This window comes from Diplotaxodon limnothrissa, linkage group LG6 (genome assembly GCF_057381915.1).
Source record: "Diplotaxodon limnothrissa isolate DT_005_m linkage group LG6, D_limnothrissa_male_GT1.1, whole genome shotgun sequence".
NCBI lineage: Eukaryota > Metazoa > Chordata > Actinopteri > Cichliformes > Cichlidae > Diplotaxodon > Diplotaxodon limnothrissa.
In genome coordinates, this window is record NC_140601.1 from 32,838,339 (window position 1) to 32,858,106 (window position 19,768).

Genomic DNA, 19,768 nt, shown 5'->3' on the forward strand with positions numbered 1-19,768 from the left:
AAGTATTTGCTCATATACGATTGCCTGAGTGTTGGAGTTCTTCCTCTAATATTCTATGATCTATGAACTGGCACTATACAGATAAAAATGAAGTTAAATTGATAGATAACCGTAATTTGTGTGATTCTTTGGGCTAGTATCAAATATTCCATATGACTTACCATTTAGAGTGAATGAGCCAACTTAAACTAACATATTAAACATGACAAGCATGCTTTCTTTGCATTAGTATGGTAGCAATTCCATGTTGGAACAATCACACTCAGGCGCCTAGCACGAAAAATCATTTATTTGATCTAATTCAAACAAATAGTGGTAAAAATACACTGAATCACAAGTAAACATGTACAGTGACTTATTTCCCAGTGTCCAAACAGTCTGGAATAAAAGAAAGGCAAAAAAAAAAATAAGTGAATGAACGACAAGTAACTTGAAATGTTGCTTGTATGCCACCATCTACACTAAAGATGAGTTTGTTTGGAGTGTGTTGTCGAGTCACTTTTTAAAGTAGTGTCTAAGTGGTCTAGAGCATTGCTTATTCAGCTCAGTTTCAAGGTTTCATTGTGTGCTTTTGAAGCAGCGAGACACTGTCGCTTGAATTGCCTGAATTGCCTCTTTGTTTAATTTCATTCATCGCTGAACAGATCTGCGATGTGGGCGGTGATTTAGAAAAGCCGCGCTAATTGTGTAGGCCACCATATGCCGTATTTACAGAGTGTGATCTTTATCATTGACTCTCTACATTGTCAGACTTTTGTCCTACAACTATGAACGCATCTCATGTTGCTTGCCTGCACACTTCTGTGCTGACTGTGTAGCATTGTCTGGCACACGATTGTAGTGGGATCCATCTAAATCACTTCACATAGATATATAATCATACTCACGCACACACAAACTTTTGATTGATGAAAAATGCACTGCTTTAAAGAAATTTGAGCCTATATAAAACGATAAGCTGCTGACAAACCGTGAGAAAGCATAAAAACTGTGTCTATACCAAGTTTGTGCAGCTGTTAAACAAACTGGAAAAAACGGGCAGCTTATAAAAATACATCCAACCTATTGCTTTCTTTTCACCATCAATTAACACATTGAATGGAAGCGCCACCTGGTGTCTGTCTTCCCTCACTGCAAAGGAGGGAAGCCAGCAGCTTATAAAAAAGCTTAGCGTTTCTATTTTGCTGTGATTTGGGCTGCTGTGAGCTCACTCAGCTGCTACACGCTCAGCTATGCCTCGGATCCATAAAGCATGTATCTGGATGGATATATGTGAATAAATCTGATTGCAGTTTCTTCCTCTCGACTGACAGTCCAAAACAGCATGTTGCGAGAACTGATGCTTTTACCTTGTGTATTCCCAAAGCCTTCTAAATTTTGCAGCCGAACAACCAAATGATATGAATTATAAATCGTTTCAGTGGGAGAGATTTCGTCGGTAATGTCTTTGAAGGCTCACAAAGGAAACAGGCACGATTCCTGATTTTTGGTGTTTACTCAAAAGAAATCACACAAAACAATGACAATGAGAAACAGGCCTAAAAGAATGAGAAGAAGATTACACTTTAAAGGAAATGCCCATGTGGTCTGCAGCCGTGGTTGAGGTAACACTAGTATCAGTTTGGATGGCTGAAAAGGCCACGTGTTATTATGGGTTTTTGCATTGGATAAACAGAAAATCACCAGAGATGTTCAAATAAAAATAGTTTGTATAATGAACATTGTATAGTAAAATACAGAGTCCAGTACAGTTTACAGTAGGGTAGTGGAATTACAACTAAATGTGGTACAGGGACATTTGAAAACACAACAGGAGCACCATTCCCTCTTCCATTGTACTAATATAAACGTATTCTGATTTTAGGACATTTAACCTGGTGGATAGGTGAGTAGAGGCCATAAGAACACAGCACTGCAGATCGCACTGAATTTTCAGACATTGCACACAAAAGACGCAGCGTTTAATATCGTTGGAAGAGTAGAGTCACTGCCAGCAAATTTTCTCTGATGAAAAGCAGAGCCAATAAATAATATACAAACTTGAAAGATGTGAGATAGAATGTCTCTCAGTTTTCATTCAGATATCTTGTGAGATTATACGAGCCTAAATATTCTGTCTGCTTGGTACATCATAAAGACACAAACAAGCACTAATAAATAAACTTAAGTACTTCTGATTCGGGTCTTCCAGTTTCTCTAGTTCGTGGTACATTTCTCTGTCTTCCCAGCCACCATCTGCCTCCTCCTGCACCCTTCTCCTCCATCTCACTGTCTCCTCCAGCGGTTTTTGGGCTTCTCCTCACATGCAGGGCCCTCACAGGTACCAGGGAGGGGAGGCGGCGGTGTTGTTGCAGCTTTCGCAGGGGCGGGTGCATCTGTCCTCTTGCTAACGCTGCCGAGCAGAGCCGGGAGCTCGTGTGAAATGGCTTTCTCGAGCTTCTCCAGCAGGCAGCCTCCAGTCCAGCTGCAGTGATAGGAGAGCTGCTTGAAGTTGGAAATCGGGTTGACCCCGAAGAAGTCCTGGTAGGCCTCCTTGTCTGGCAGGTCGAATTTGCTGACATTGGTCTTAGCCAGAATGGACTTGAAGATGTAATACTTGTCGGGGTCATTGACAATGTCTTGGAACACCTCATGGGGGTCACCAAACCAGCCCAGCTTATCGTAGTAGGTCTGGAGGTAGCGATCCACCAGCAGAGTGTGGATGCGCACACGGATGGCGTGCTGCCGAATGAATGCGATCTTGTTCTCCATCTGATTTTCAATCACCTGCAAGGGAGGAGGAAGAGAAACGAGAGAGAGCGGGTGATACAAAACAGATAAAAGGACCAAACTGAAACAATGAATTATAGATTACTAGCACGAACGTGTGCTTTGATTGCAATGATACCATCATGAAGTCCAGTAGTACTGAACCAACAAGTAGACTTCTGAAAAAGTCTGAAAGCTCATACCCAACATCAGTCCACTTAATATGACATATGTACTGCTCTCAGTAAAACACAACCTCCTCTCTGTAATCACACTGGTTTAAGCTGTATTTCGGTAATTCTTTTGCATCTGTGCTGCCACACTTCTCACTTAAAAGATTTGCTGCTACTTTTTGCTTCCAGTGTTTCAAAAGCCCCCACTTCTACTCCAGCATCCACCTGAAAGCTAATTCCAGTTTAATCCTGCTTATTAAACTAATGAGTCAACAAAAACTGCTGTAGAAGTTGCACCTGGTTGAGGTCCTCCAGCAGTGAGATCTCCTCCTTCATAAACAGCTCCCGGCTGGTGTCTGGAGCATAGGCGTAAGGCCAGAAGGAGCTGACGTACACTCGAGGAGGTTCGGTGACATTGATGAGCGGTGCCATGCTCCAGAAAAGGGCTCCGTAGACCCTCATCAGGTTCTGGGTCGAGAGGCTGTCTGCCTTGTTGAGGATGAGGCGGATCTGTGATTCACGGCCCTTCATCTGCCGAAAGAGCATCTCCAGCTCACCTCCCACATCCAGTTTAGTAGGATCAAAGACCAGGAAGATGAGATCAGCCCGATCAATGAACCACTGGCACACCTCATTGTATGGGTATCCTGAAGGAAAAAGAGGACAATTTATGTGTGTTTTAGAGTCAGAAAGCTTCAAGGAAACCTCTCATTGCACCCAGAAGATAAACCAATCAGCATGCTTTTTATTAACAGCTATTCTTTGTTTTCTGTGAAAGGCTTACTTAAAAAAAATCATAAAAAACAAATAACTAGCAGAAAATATAGGTTTAATAAAGAGTGTAGATATCCGATAGTGCTGTATACTGATTTAATCCAACTCTCTCTATAAACCAGTGTGGAAATGTCATTGTAGTGGATCACCCCAGTAATACCAGCCTGCAGTTAAATTTTACATGTCTAATTAGAGAATTAGAACAAAAACATTAAATATTTCATCAACTGCTGCACTAATAGAAGAAATGTGACCATCACCTCTTTCCTGCTGCTTTCGGTTTTCAATGATGCCCGGTGTGTCGACTATGGTGACCCTCTCCAGCAGCTTGTGTGGCATCTCAATGCCGACCAGTCGCTCCAGAAAGTTCTGGCCGAACTTCTCTAGAGGCGAGAAAGGCCTCGAGCTATCTGCCGCCATGACGATGCCCTCTACACTCCGAAACTTCTCGCCGTGCATTATGACAGTGTACTCGGAGGTAGTGGGTTCAGCACCTGTTGAAATGATGGAAAAGGAAATGCTTTATTAATTTGATTAATTAATTTGTAATAATAACTTGTTAATGCAAAATAACTCCAACATATAATTTTAGTACTAAAACAAAATGCTTGTCTAATGTTTAATGACTGTAAAAATAAACTATTGTTTAAATGTTTAACTAAACTTTGAGCCTTATTTGTAAAATGTTTCTAGACAAATGTGTTCTTAACATGTTTAAAAGAAGGGATAAAACTTTTGGTAGATATTCAGGGTTGTTTTATTTGTGTCATACGGGCCAAAGTGGCAATGAACCTTCCTTAATAATGAAATAATATATAATATGTTATATAGTCTGAGGACGTGTTGAAACTGAAAACATCGCATCCAGGACAACATAATCCACTTTCTGGGATTTCCTCACCTGGATTATTGAGCATGCATCAAGCTATTATTATTACTATTAATACTATTCTGTTTATTTACACTGTTACGTTATAGCTTCAAGTCAAGATGAAGCTGTCACTGACAAACTAACAATCATGCTGTATCTGTATGAACCTGTGTAGAGTTGCTGGGGGGTGCCATGAAGACCCAGCAGATAGTTGATCATAGAGGACTTGCCAACGCTCCAGGGTCCCAGAAACAAAACCATGGGCTTGGATGTGACCTCGCCCTCTGAGTATGTGAGAGCCAGACATAAAAAAGAAGGATGAAGAAAAAAGGAACAAAGACATAGACAAAGAAGTCATTAAACACATCAAACCCTCCTCTTTCTTGTTTTTGAAAAACTTAAACTATGCTACTGTTTAACTACTGTTTTTTTTTTTAAACATCTTTCCCTCCTCGGGTGCTTACTGGAGCTAATCCTGGTTTCTGTCATTTTTCAGGCTTGCTTCCAGAACAAAATGACTGGCTGTGCTTCAGAAGCTAGTGAGGGTGACCTCTGCCTTTACAGCTTGCTAGCATCACCCTTTGAAAAAACCACTTCAACATATTGATATATTGATATATGTTGAAGTGTCAAAACTCATCACTAAGGGTACAGGAAAGGTCACCAAATGTTCTCTTTTTTGGGGAAAGAGTTAACAGTAAATCCACAGCTGCAGCCATCCTGCTCATGTCACCACACCACACACTGGTTGTTTGGTTTGCCAGTATACAGTGGGTATGCACCCCTGACACTTTAATTCAGAGCAACCCAGGTCAGCAAAGACTTTCAAGAATGCTAGAAAGTTTTGAAGGTGACCACTTAAAGTTTTGGTAAATCCCTCTGATTATTCTTTTGTGGCGTCCTTGTCTTTAAATTAAAACCTCCCGTTGGACAAAGGAAATACCAAAATGAATGGGGACATTTAATTCAAAGCACATTTATTCTCCCCTCAGAAAATAAACTTAGAAAACAAAGCATAGAATCTCTTAATATAAAAGACCTTAATGGTACACTTTGTGATATATACTCACCAATGTAAAAAATAATAATAACAATAATAAATGAAACTACCTTTGAATTGATTGTAATTGTGTACTTCCATTCTGGAACACAAGGTGTCCCAGAATCACATGGCACAGTGTGAAGTCTTGATCCTGCTCCTTAGCATAAATACTCCATGCCCTGAAGTGCTATGGAACAAAGTTGCAGTGCTCCTGGCCCACACAATGTTCCCTTTAAATTTCAGCAGACAGAGTCCTTATTGTGCTTCTCTGTGTGCCTGGTTTGATTAATGTCACATCTTGGCTTCATATTCATTTATAATTATGACTTTATTTGTACTTCAGTGTTGCTGTGCTGTTCCATTTCGTTAAACCAGGCACTGTGTACATGTGAACTGATAAAGGAATGTGGGTAGGGTGTGCTGCTTTGGTTTTACACACCACAGTAAACGGCTGGAAAAGCAATGTGTTGAAGTCGTGTCGTACGCTTTCTGTTTCTTTTGACAAGTTACCAGAACTGTGGCTTCTGACTGACATTCACAGCAACAGTATTTCTGTGACAGGGAAGCATGTGAAATTCTGATTTCTAACGGCCTGAAATTAAGAGTGAACTTTATAACACAAGAGGCCGCTGCTGAAGTTAAAAATAGACGTGAAGAGATCATGACCAACAGTTTCTTCCCATGTTGCTAATGTGGACCTGTAAAACCTGTTTGTGACTGTACAGACAAACTGTTAGTGCTTTGGTAAGGGCAGTTAAACTCCGCAGGAAGCTAAATCACCTGTGACTTCATGCTGCCTGAGCTCATTGTACTTGAAGGCTTGCTCTACTGGCTTGACGGCCTTGTGGTAGATGTTCAGCAGCGTCTTCACGGCACCTGGAGGGGAGTAAAGGAAAGACAACCTGGACAGTTGGGATGGTTATGTAAAAGAGCATTACGAATGCTCTTACTACCCTTACTGACGACACCAATTGCTCCTGCTGTATGTGATGAATCGGCTTCCTAAAGTTCACTGAATGGATCTGAGGTGATTAGGGGCTGGCTTTGCTCAGCTCTTTGGCCTCACCGCAACAAAACAATCTAGCTCAACAGAACAGAGGGGCTTTTTGTGCCGGGGACAGAGTTAGGCATTTTCACTGATTAATCACCTTCCCTTAAGACACGTCTGCGCACACACACGCGCACACACACACACACACACACACACACACACACACACACACACTCTTTCATACTGTACACACATGCTCACATAAAGGCCTCAGGACCCAGACATCGGGAAGCAATTTTCAGAATAGTTTCTGCAGAAAAAAAACTCCAAAATTGTTTCAAACTTCCTTTCATATGCATGCAGAAAAGCATCTGTTTTTTTTTTCCACTGGCAAAGTAGCTGTAAACATTCTCCTGCATTTTTTCAGTACATGACTCCAGGTGTTATTTCTGCAGCAAAAGTCTGAAAGATGTTTGAAACAGTGTGCAGCGTAGCAGATGCGCTCACTGAAGAACCAGCTTTTTATTGAGAGGATGTGTTTTATGGGAGTTTTAAAGAGGGGGCTTCTTAACCGCCGCTGTTCCTTCCTTACCTGAGAACTCTGCTGACGGTTCAGCAGACGCCAGTCGCAGCGTATCCTCAATGTGGGAACGGTTCCTCAGTGCCACGCTTAATGTCTCTCCTTCTGTGCATTTAAATTGGAAGAACCAACTGTTTCGGTTAACACGTGACAATTAACATGGAAAAACAGGCACACGGTGACAGCAAGTAATCGAATTTTATCTGTGAAAAATATACACAACTGCTGACATGGTGGGAAAACAAACGTGGACTCAATGTAAAATGTCCTAAATTGTTATGTCATGCTGTTATATATCTATCTGTCTATTCCTTTCCACAGCTACTCCCGGCTGTTTATTTCTGTACCAGAGATTGTTTCTGATTCCTCTTTAACTACACACAGTGTCATATTCTGGGGATTTGGCATGTGAACAAAAGAAAGAGAGAAGCCGGATACCATAGACCTTTGCTGTCATTTCATGACCTGTCTCAGTTAAATGCCCAGTGACACAAATATCTCATTACCAAACAGAATTTATGTCATAAGGCACATTTTATATACACAAAACACAAAACACAATGTCTTTATTAAAGTTGCGACAGACCAATAAGCTGCCAAATAAGCAAATTGCACATTACAGCGTTTGTAAAAAAATAAAAATAAAAATCTTTTCATCTCCTCAAAGCTTGGGTTGTTTTCATTTATCAATAGATTCTTTTCTGGGTGCTCCACCGAACATTTCCAAAGGGTAAGCATGAAATGTTCCAGTGAGGCGTTCTTTAAATTAAGGGACTCATTTTTTAATTTTTATTTCCTTCTTGTCAGAAGCTCGATGAGAAAATCAGTAGGCATGTCATAGTAAGCGACTCCAAGGCTGAAAAATGAAGCCAGAGCACAAGTGCCAAATATGGCAGGTCCTTAAGTGGCCACTTGAGTCTGCCTTTAAAAGTGAGCCAATGTGAAAAGAGGCCAACTTACAGTGAAATGAATGTGTTTACAATGGGTTAAAAATGTTAGTCTTGTAGATAATTTACCCATTCGTAACAAAAGTAAAACTTTTACATTTTTCAAATATATTTTTTTGGCTTTTTAGCCTTTGTTGCAGTAGGACAACCGGAGAGAGACCAGAGGTGAGATTCAATCACAGGCCTTCAGCTTTAACCTTATGAACAGTATGAAGACTTAAAGTTTAGTAACCGGAAGCTTTGATTGACAGGTGGTTGTTACCAGAAACTTTTAAAGCAGTTTTAATGTAATTATCCGACTGGCTTGCTGTGTGGCCAGCAACCCACAGAGTCTGTGGAATATTTCGGTTTTGCAGTCATGTGACTGCTAACCATGTGAGAGTAACTTGTTTGCCATTTTAGATGTGTGACCCTGTAAGGTTAAGTGAATAAGGTCCCAGTCAGACCATCTGGCAACCATCGGTCATGTGGGGATAATTTATATTCCCTGACCTGCAAAAACTCTCACCAACTACTATCTGACTTTCAACAACAAAACGGAAACAGAAAATGTGCCTTCAGCAACTCCCAACTATTGTGTGCATGATTTCACTTGAGAAACTGGTGCCAAAGAAGACAAAAAAAGTCACATGGATGCCATAAAACTTCAAAATACTGCTCCTCAAACCAATGGATGGTACCACAATGCCTATAGTCACCATCTACATACGATTTTAGGTCTGAAAGCTAAAAAGCTACAGCTATGAAATGACTAGAAGATCAGCTTAGCACAAAGACTGAAAACAGATATAGCTACACTGGTTATATAAAAAATTATCTCCCTAATATCACCCATAAGGTCCACTGACTAAAACCATAAATAATGTTTGTTTTATGCTTGCAAGCGAACAAAGTCTAAAAACCACATGTCGTTGCTTGCATTGGGTTCAGTTTCTCTCCCAGCTGGCTGCACTTTCATATTTAGTCTGAAAATATGAGATTTTTGTCAGGGTTCTCATCTAATATTTACAAGCAGGCAAAGATACAGGTCTTTTTCATTTAGGATTAAAAAAAGACAGCATGCACCCCACCAAACATGATGAATGAACAAATTAATGAAGTGGGATCAGAGTAAGAGATTGGAATCCCTAGGACTTTGCCTTCCTCTTTTATAGTAGGTGTCAACACCCGGATACCAGATAATGACATGCTTCCTTAATCACAGAAGCACCAGCTGGATGGGGACAGATTTTCTGTAACACGATCCCTCCAAGTCTACTTGCAGGTCAGAATGAAGACAAGACATTTAGCTCTGGTTTCAGCAAAAACATACAAGTCACCTTGCTCTTCTTCAAAAAACTCCCTCAAACAAATAGATTTTCTATAAAAGCTGAGCTTAAACATCTGATATACAAATCGTAGGGACATCATGTTTTTGTACCTTTGGATTTAGACTGTGAAGGCTCCTCTGGAGTCACCTCCTCCACTGCCTCTACTGTAATTTCCTCAGTTACATCCTGCACTCCTGCTTCCTCAACCGACTGTGGTGTTATCTCCTCTGTAACAGCTTCTGGGTGAACCTGTGGAGTGACTCCTGGCTCTTGTTGCTTTTCTAAAATCACTCCAGCCGGAGACTCTGCAGTGACTTCTGGTTCAGGTTCAGTCTCTAAACTATCTGCTGATACTGTTTTTGGTTCTTCTATCAGTTCTGGCTCCGTTTCCTCAGACTCAGGGTTGGTTTCAGGAACCACCTCTGGTTCCTCTTGTGATTCTGATTCGGTCAATTCGACCGCCTCCCTCTCAGCTGCATCCTCCACATCTGTATCGTCTTGCAGGACTGTTTTCACAGTTTTCATTTCTACAGAAGCTTCCTCTGTTTCTTCCTGTACGTCTTCATCTTCTGATTCCTCAGTCTCTTTAACCGCATCTTCTCCATCAGTATCCTTAGGTTCAATCCCTTCTTCCTCCTGGGATATTCCATTTTTGGCTTCTTCCTCGTCTTCCTCAGCCACAGCCAAAGTCTCCTCCTCATCTTCAGGAATAGGTGGATCATCTACTGTCTCCTCAGCTTCTTCATCTGATGTCACTTCTTCTTCATCTTCTTCTTCACTTGCTGCCACCTCGGTGGAAGAATCCTCTTGTGGTGCTTCCTCTTCCTCCTTATCCTCTGAGGAGGATGGGTCTTTTTCAGCATCTGCAGTCGATGGGGCTTTGCAGGGATGGCACACGGCCCTCTCTGGGGCTGGGGTGTCGTTGGAGGAGCTCTGGCTGGAATGCTCCTCTGATGTGTCACAGCCACAGGAAAAGAGGTCTCCCTCTGGCCGCTGGAGCTTCAGACGCATCCGAGGATCCTCATCTTGGACAGAGGAGTCTGTCAGGAGATCTGAAACGAGAGGGAAATATGATTTTACAAAAGTTTACCTTTCAGCATGACAGAAACCTTTGAAATATCTCTGACAGCAAAATTTTGTAAAGAAAGAGAAGTGATTGTTCTTGAAGTCATTGTCATCTCAGACTTTAAAAAGATGCAATGAAATGCCTCACATTTCATAGTCAAAAATCACTGTTATGCAATTCACTTCAAGTAGAGATGTACAGACAAGTCACCCTTGTTTGCTACGTCAGCGTTCGACCTGCATTCAATCAGGATGCTTGAACAGAGCAGATCACAGGTTTATCACCTCTTGGATTTCTGACTCAGATTTCAGTTCCTTGACTGGTGGAATGAAGGAATGGACTATTTAAGGCTACAAATACTGGACAGTGGCAGAGGACGCCAAACAGAAATGAATTCATGTAAGGGTACACATTTTTGCTCATGTGGTGTTTTTAATTAACATGAAATTTCTGGCCAAAAGTGTGAATGAATAAATAATTTCCTTTATTTCCTGATTTTCAAATAAATTCTATTATATTATCATTAATAAGGACAAATAGAAGCATCACTTGATTAGTACTGAATCAAAAACTGTGATGTATGCCATTCAAATCTTCTGTTTGGATGATTAGGCAGCGGAAGAAAACTGATAACCTGACAGGCTGCAGCAAGACCAGGTATATAAAAAAACAAGGACTATTTGCAACTGTAGAAGAGACCAAGAAACATGCTGTTTAACCCACACATTGCCTTTTCCCACTAAATGTTTTCTTAACTTTAAAGCCAAAGATTTGTTCAGTGATTGATGATAAAATGGTTTAAATGTTTCTCACAGGTCAATATGACATTATTAGCAGAGACTACACCAAGTTGCTCGCACCCGTTCAGGTAAACAGACATCAGCATTGTTCTACAGTTACCGTGGCGTCGAAACAATCATACCTATAAACAAGCTTCTCCCTCTGCATTACACTACATACATGTGCGTGAGATACGCTTCACTACCACAGTGACCAGAGAGCACAAGGCCACGACCTCTGTTTAAATATAACTGCGTGTGAGGAGGAACGCACATTGATACAACATGTGATGTGAGGGAGTTAAATACATGTCTACGGGTCATGTTACACGATGGGGTCAGTGTAATGGATGAAGACTAATAGCCTCAGGCAGCTGTCATGGTTATTAGATTGTCCTACGCTGATAAGTAATTTGTGATAATTTCATTTACATTTTTGCACAAAATACTTCCAACATAAATGTATTTAAATTCTACTAATTTAATCCAGTGCATGAATTATTTTGCTCGATAAACTTTCTTTGGTTAGACTCACAATCTAAAGCTTTATATTTCAGTTTCACTGTCACGGCTTACTGGGACACTTGATGAAATGAAATCATTATTACCCAAACTTGTTTCACTTGCGCTGTTCCTGTTTTGACAAGTTAAAAGGCTGCTGGGGGAAAAACTGTAACAACAGCATAAAATCCACAACACAGGAAACTTTCTCTGTTTTGCTGTATCAGGATTGGCTAGTTCCAAACCTCTGAATCAGTGTGCACATCCAAGATTAGTTCATGAAAGAAAATCCAGATGCTGAGTGAGCCAAACTATCAGGTTAGTATCAATGCAGATGCCTTTCCATTTCGTCTCTGTGGGCAAAGAGTAGTGCAGCTATCGGCTACTTTCTGTCTAAAAGGTGGATGTGAAAGTAACCAGTAGCTCCCTCCTAGTCAGGTATACTTGGACTTTAAGCTTTGATTTATGTTTTCTTTACCCTATTTTAAGACCTTGAATCAAACACCACACATGAACTTTATTCTCATGATGCTGCTTATCACCTCTTGGAAGCTTCATTAGCTTATTACCTACTGAGCTGCTGTCAGCATCTGTGACCAGAGAAGGTTTCTAATCCCACAGGATCCTCAGTGTTCACGAACTATAAAGGTTATAATTTAAAATGTTTTGGACACTATGTGCTGGAACTCAGTCCATTCATACAAGTGAAAACAACAAGCTTTGTTTCACTGGTCCATCGCTAAACATGGCTTTAATGGACAACCTGTCCAATCCTCAGCTCTAACACACAAAAAGACAGAAAATCCCACAAACAATTCCTTTCTAAGCAGAAGAGTCTTTTGACTTTATCACACTTTCTGAGCGCGATTAGCATCAGAGAGACAGCATTTGGATGCGAAGATGCTTCCTCGCTGTTACTGAAGGCGGCTAAGTCATGCTTGTCCAGACTCTGTCATTTTGGGTGGAACAAGACTAATAAAACACATCTTGGCCAGACTTAAGTGCACGATGGGTGTCAGCAAATGAGTGACTCAAAGAGAGGGGATTAGTGAGAGGAAAAGTGAGGAGGGTGTATGGTTCAGAGATTCTGATCAAGCTTGGGGGAGGTCTGGATGCCGTCCATAGACATGTTGTTACAGCATTGTCTGCATAGTAACATGAACAGCAGCAGGCGCTGCAATCCTGAGTTTAGTTAGTGAATGAAGGTTTCCAGAGTTAAATGACATTTCACACCAAGGTCATTGTTTAAAGATCATTCACTAATTATGTAATACAAAACAGATTAAATATCCGCTGTTTTTGTCATCTGATCAATTATCAAAGCGTATGTACCAAACATTTATTTGAAATCCTTGATATGCTAATTTAGTGGAAGGCTCTTTATCACACTAACTGCTGAAAGTGCATGTTTAAAGAACCTGGTATTTACATGTAGTTTTTAAACTTGCAAACATTGCAGCGACGCTGTCTGAACTTCATGCACACGCTATTCTCGAAACTGCTGGTCTCAAGATCACATCAAGCAGGGAGATCATTTTCTGCTGTGCTAGTTGCCAGCAGTGGCCAAATTAAATTAAAGTTAACATAATTAAAAATGGGAATGACGTGCCAGTGTGAAAGAAAAAAAAAAAAGAGACATAGTATGTGTGAAAATAATCCCCTGTGCTTTCAGAGACACAGCTTTCCAATATAAAAAAACATTTAGAAGAAACCCAAATAAGTGTTTTTCTCATTTTTATAGCATTTTTTACAGCATAGCTGTGAGAACAGTAAAAAGGGTCTGCTGCTGGTCTGCTGTACATATTAGATGGATGTAGCCACTTTTATGATACCCATGGGTTTGTGAAGTCCTCTGCTGAAACCTCAAACTCATCATTTTGATTCAGTTTCTGAAACCAGGCTTGACGAGCAAGGGTTGCATCACCTACTCATATACACTTGATGTACAGCAGGGGTGGGCAACTCCAGGCCTCGAGGGCTGGTGTCCTGCAGGTTTTAGATGTGTCCTTGATTCAACACAGCTGATTTAGTGACCTCCTCAACACGTCTTGAAGTTCTCCAGAGGCCTGGTAATGAACTAATCATGTGATTCAGGTGTGTTGATCCAGGGTGAGATCTAAAACCTGCAGGACACCGGCCCTCGAGGCCTGGAGTTGCCCACCCCTGATGTACAGGGTAGCTATGAGCTAAAAGTTACTGTTGTTGTATTTATTTTACTTTAGATAAAAAGTGAGCATCATGAAAAAAATTTAAAAGATTTCCGACCATAAACTCATCAGCAAAGGTGGCCTCAGTCTCACAGACCAGCTGGCGACCATCTGATAGAGAAAAATGTACAGAAACCAGTCACAAACAAAGTGGAAAAAAAAAACTTTCCTTGTGATTGCTTTGGCTGCTAGCAGATTGCCTGTAGGCGATGCTGGCTGGTCTGCAAACACCTACTAACTACTAGCTGGGTGGTAGCAAAACTTCAATAAGCGTGATGCAAACTTGAAATAGAGCATATTCACCTTCAAGTAAAAGTTGTGCCTTAGTACTATAGGCTAGACGTTTTAAAAGGTTCAACTTTTACTTTGAAAGCAAATGGTCTCCATTTCCAGTTCGTATTGTGCTTTTCACAGTTTCACTACCACTTGCTTGCAAGACAAACCAGCGTCTTTCATGGAAGCTCACTGCGGAAACCTGCTACAGACAAGAGCAATCGCAAGGAGGTTTTGCAATTTTCACCATGTGATTGCCAGGAACCTCTGTCAACCACTCCCCAAATGGTCTTTTCTTTGGATACTGATGGTTAGCCACACAAATATAAAGAATGGTCTTTGTGACTGGAGCCTTACTAAGGTCATGAATACAGTGATCAGTGGTCCAGAACAAAATATATGGGATTTAGAAATAAAGCTTCTTTTGTGTTAATCTTAGCAAGCTAATGTGCTATTGTGATATTAGTATATTAAAAACAATAATTTAATAGATAATGATTCAGTTTGTAAAGCTATCAAAATCAAGGAGCAATGTGCTCCTGATCCCTGCACCGCCGGCTGCTGCAGTGGAGCCTGGGCAGACCGTGGTGTTGTGGGGATAGAGTGGGACAGGTGCCTGGGTGCTGGATGGTACAACTTTGAGACAGAAATAGTGACACAATGAGTCAGAGGGTGAAAAGAAGGAGGGATAATTCCACTCCTATTTTCAGGAAGTGTGACGCTCTTCTTCTCCATGTGATTCTCATGAGGCAGGCCTGCATCTGTGCTGCACTATTACACGCAGCCCCTGCAACAGTGTGCAGCGGCACAAAGCTCTTTTTAAAGACCAAGAACAATAAAAGCATCAGTGGTGAGATCAATGACATGCAGCTATGTATTGCACTTTGAGCATAACAACCACAGTTATTCGCATACAGGATGGAAGGACTGTTAAATTTTGGGTCGATATGTGTGTTTTTCTTTTGTTCTTCTTCATTCGAGTCCTGACATTGGCAAATGCCATCTTATATGCTAGAAGGCCACCAGCAGTTAACAAGTACTTAAATACATCATTTAGCATCATCTTTAAACAGTTAATTAAATACAGTCATTTAACCCTCCAAAGACAGCGTGCTTTCTGTTAGCAACTCTATCACCACAGTTTATTTTCATTCACCTCGACTTTTAATGCCCCATTATGTAATTTTAAACAGCCCAACTGTTGGGCTTCTCGGCTCAGGTCTTATATTCCCTGTGCCGAGCTTCTCGTGCCTGTTTTAGAAGGAACATCCTGACTGGACAGCGCTGACTGGAATGACAGATTAGCGGCTCTGCAGAGTGGGAGTGGTGAAGCTTTATTGAGACATTAAATCAAGTACTGACTGTCTGTGCTCATGTATGACTTTATGATGAGTGAGTCACTGTATGTGACTATTTACACAGCGCAAATATGTGAGCATTTCTGAAAGAGAGATATACTGATCCCCGGCTTTGGTGACTACAGTATCTGATGACGACTTTGTGACACCTGACTACAGCAGCTTGTAGGGGCCAAAATGAAGCAATGCAAGGGCAGACAAGGGTGTTCCTGGCTTCAACTTTAGTAAAGAAATCAATTAAAAACAACTATAACGTTCTGAAACAACTTTCGCAACAAGTTTGATTAAGTGTCATGCCTATATCTGTAAATCCTTACTCGGGCACCGCACGGTGCTGTTAATGCAGATGATTTGTATTTGTATTTTCAATCACTGCGTTTACTTTGGATGCAGAAGAGAACGTGATTCTTTGGAGAATGTCCAAGTTACTCTGTCAGTGCTGTCACTGTGTTACTCTGGAGGGCACAGAGAATAAGCAGCAGGCAGGACAGTTTCCATCAGCTGGAGTCACACCTCAGCCCTGACATTTCCACTTACACAACCAAAAATTCTGCACTGCACCACAGAAGCATATAGTACACACCTAAGAGTCAAACCTGAGAATGCATTCAGTTAGCAGTGACCCCATTATAGTTTCATGGCTCAAATCATGATAATAATAAATAAAGACTATTAAAAAATATTTAAAATTTCCATTTGTTGTTTGTTATCATTTCAGTTTCCAGCAAGATGTGCAAAAACCCACATGCTTAAAGACACAGGCAAAATACACCTATAGCCATCTAAATGTATTGGATCAGCTGGTCCATTTCAAACATGCCTGCTTGAATTACACACCCATCAAGCGGTTTTACAAAACTTAGACATTTTGACAAAATCCCAGCTTCAACCCTCCACCGTACCTGCAGCAGACAAGGCCAGAAGAGACAGCAAGCAGCACACAGACACCACAGACTTCATTTTGGCTGCCAGGGACCTGCCGCTCATCTCCCTCAGCTATATATACTGCTCTAGCTGAAGGTCAGAGGGCATGCCAGTGAAGGGGGGGGGGGGGGGGGGCAGCAGCTGCACCCGTGTCAGCCATTGTGTGTCAGAGCAGCTGCCAGTTCTAATCGGGAATGTTGAGAGAAGAGGGAGACTAAGTGATCATGTTGTGCTTTGGTTTGCAGGCTGTATAAAAGCACCTCGGAAAACTGAAAAAGAAAAATTCAGAAGCTTTACATTTTAATGAGACAAGTTTTTTTTGAGTCACATTTATAGTGCAGCAGTAATGCCTTTCATTTGCTTCATTGCTTTAGCTCAGATTAAAAAACACTGAATGGATTACCATGGGTTTAGGGGCAAAAAGTAAGTGGCCACTTTATTAGGTACAGTCATGGAGGTCCTAGAAACATTCCTCTGGGATTTTGGAAACTTTTGTTTCCGAACATCGCTCTACTGGATTGATTTCTGGAGACTGTGGTGCACATTTGACTGCAGTGAACTCATTATGATGCCCAAGAAACCAGTTTGACATCATTTGAGCTCTGTGTATGGTGTTTTTCCTGTTGGTAGCAGTCATCAGATGACTGGTACACTGTGGTTAGAAAGGGATGGACACGGTTGGCATCAACAATGATTTAAACAGCACTCATTTGGTATTAAGGCGTCCAAAGTGTGCCAAGCAAATATCCCCACACCGTTTTACACCCCCACCAGATTGAGCTGCTGATAGAAGGCAAGGTGAATCCAGGGTTTCATGTTGTTTACACACAAATCCTGACTGTCATCCAGCTGACATAGACCTTGAGACTCAGACCAGGAAACATTGTTCCAATTTTCGTGAAGCTGTAACTGTAGCCTTGGTTTTCTGTTCTTACATGACAAGAGTGGGATCCAGTGTGGTCTTCTGCTACTGTAGCCCATCTGCTTCTAGGTTCAATGTGTTGTATGATCAGAGATGCTCTTCTGCATACCCTGCTTCTAACAAGTGGCTTTTCAAGTTACTGCTCTTCAAAGCAGTCTGGCCATCTTCTGACATCAATGGGGCATTTCTGCACAGAGAACTGACACTCACTGGATTTTATCCTCTGTCAAACTATCCCCTGTAAACCCTGCAGATGGTTGTGTGGCAAAATCTCAGAAATACTGAAATACTCAGATGAGCCAATCTGCCACTAATAACCAACCCCTAAAAGTTGTGTCAAAATTAATATAATTCATTTTAACTTAAACATTCAGAAAAGCCACTCAGATTCACTGACTTCCTTCAAATAGACTACAAAGCTCTTGTACACTATGCATCTTTTAATGGTGCTATAAAGTTACTTTAATAGAATGACAAATACTACTGTCCTACTACAAATACGTAGCGGACTGCATTTAAATCTGTCAAAACAAATAGTACACTACAATATTTTATCATTTTTGCACGTTGTTGCAGTGCACATGTGTATGTGCCACATCTTCTATCACCAATTTGAACTCTGCGCAGCAGTAATAGTCACTCATTATCACCACCTGGTGGGCAGAAATGATCGTATGTATGAATAAAAGCAACCAAACAGAGGGAGTGTAATAAAAAAGTACAAATTTTTATTTTTTCGTCTTTACAAAGGCCTGTTTACCCAAGGTTTTTCTTTTTTTTTTTATAAACAAAATATAACAGCTTCTCATCGACCTGGACTGATGCAGAACAAAAAACAAAACTTAAAATCACAATATAAAAGGCTTGTCACTTAAAAAATGAAAAGCAAGACAAATTAAAGATTTTGAACTGCGTCACAGCAAAGAGTGTATGGGGAGAAAAACAAAACAAAACAACCCTTCCTGAAAGCTGATTCAGGCATTAAAGAACAGCAAGTGCTTCATATCAAATATGTCAAATTCCACCAAAAAACAGCAGTGCTGCAACACAATGTACAGAAACATTTGGGCGTAAGAGTTTCTCTGACCAACAACAGCCCAGATTAAAATCAGGCTGTTGTCATATGTCAGAGCAACACCAAACCCTTTAACAAAGTTTCACAAACAAAATATGAAAAATACCCCACGTTTGGCATGAAAATGCTAGTCTAGTCTAACCTGATGCCTGGGAGTGACTAGTGTCCACACATCCTACACAAGACAGTGTCACTGAACGCATCAGTCATGTGTTCATGAAAAAAAAAAAAAAAAAAAAAAAAAAAAAAATAAAGACCCCGCAAGAAATAAACAAAATGTCATAACAAAAGATTACTTCAGACGAGAGAAAATGCCGATTAGTAATATGCATTCCGTTGGCAACAGAACATACAAGAGATCAAAAGACAGATACAAATCCAAGAAAAGGGAATGTTTACAGCATCAAGTCAGCGTATCAAATTGAGTATGACAGGAGAGAGGCTTGTAGCAGGGGTTTCCAGTCAAATTCCCAAGAAATATGAACAAAGTAACATGAGGTGGACAGACTTGGTGCTTTTTTGAGACAGACAAATGGAGGGATTGTAGCTGGGTGTTGTATCAATTTTACATTTTACCAAACAGTGTTTTTGCCCTTTTTGTAGCCAATGTTGATGCCCTGAAAACTGACAATGATCTGATTTGTTTGCTCAGTTTTCCCCACCTAAAGCTGCTCATTTCTGCGTGTGAGCAACCCTGAAAACCCATCCCTGCTCTACACTCTGAGCATGTTCAAAGTGTGTAAATGACAAATATTTAACAAAAAAAAAAACAAACAAAAAACAGGATCTGTAGGAAATGTGATTAACGGTTACATGAAGGGTTTTGGCCTCAGCTCACTGCTCATCAGCAGAGCACCAGGGTTATCAAAAGAGCACCTTGCAAGTAGAGACTACATTCTTTGACACAAGCTCATCAAGTTTCATACATATACTGTAGGCGCGTGACCACCTATTGACGGTGCATAGAGATCTTCACCTCATGTAGAAATGACACCAACAAATGTAATGAAGATGGAATTGCATAAATACCAAAAAACGTTAGTGCATAGTCACTGAAATTAATAAACCAGGACTAAAAGAGACTTAGATAGTCTTTGGAGGAACACCAGAAGCCTGCATGCAGTGCAAGCATATGAATCATCCAAATCGCATCAGCTAAACTTCACATATTTTCATTTACAATTTAAAAAAAAGAAGAAAAAAAAATCTGATTCAGTCAAATTGTCT

The 19,768-nt window shown here is 40.8% G+C and overlaps 1 protein-coding gene across 2 annotated transcripts; it reads right to left on the reverse strand.

The window, feature by feature from the left end:
* Positions 1–304: 304 nt before the first annotated feature.
* On the reverse strand, positions 305–16,607 carry srla (sarcalumenin a). 2 transcript variants are annotated; one of them, XM_085355054.1, is made up of 8 exons: positions 16,523–16,607; positions 9,547–10,488; positions 7,192–7,281; positions 6,389–6,484; positions 4,734–4,850; positions 3,956–4,189; positions 3,219–3,568; positions 305–2,766 (listed from the first exon to the last, which is right to left on the reverse strand). In XM_085355054.1, exons 1-8 carry the CDS (start codon positions 16,605–16,607, stop codon positions 2,266–2,268), a joined length of 2,415 nt encoding a protein of 804 aa, XP_085211180.1. In that variant the 3' UTR covers positions 305–2,265. The 2 variants fall into 2 exon arrangements, with proteins under 2 accessions (XP_085211180.1, XP_085211179.1); XM_085355053.1 differs by having other exon boundaries at positions 306–2,766; positions 7,192–7,284.
* Between the last annotated feature and the right edge of the window lie 3,161 nt (positions 16,608–19,768).

Bases quoted from the DNA above. Each gene is read 5' to 3' on its own strand.
- srla (XM_085355053.1), bottom strand. From the start codon at position 16,607: ATGAGCGGCAGGTCCCTGGCAGCCAAAATGAAGTCTGTGGTGTCTGTG. The intron at 10,489-16,522 runs GTACGGTGGAGG...CTCTCGTTTCAG, and splicing joins TCTGGCCTTGTCTGCTGCAG to ATCTCCTGACAGACTCCTCT. The intron at 3,569-3,955 runs GTGATGGTCACA...TTTTTCCTTCAG, and splicing joins CCGAAAGCAGCAGGAAAGAG to GATACCCATACAATGAGGTG.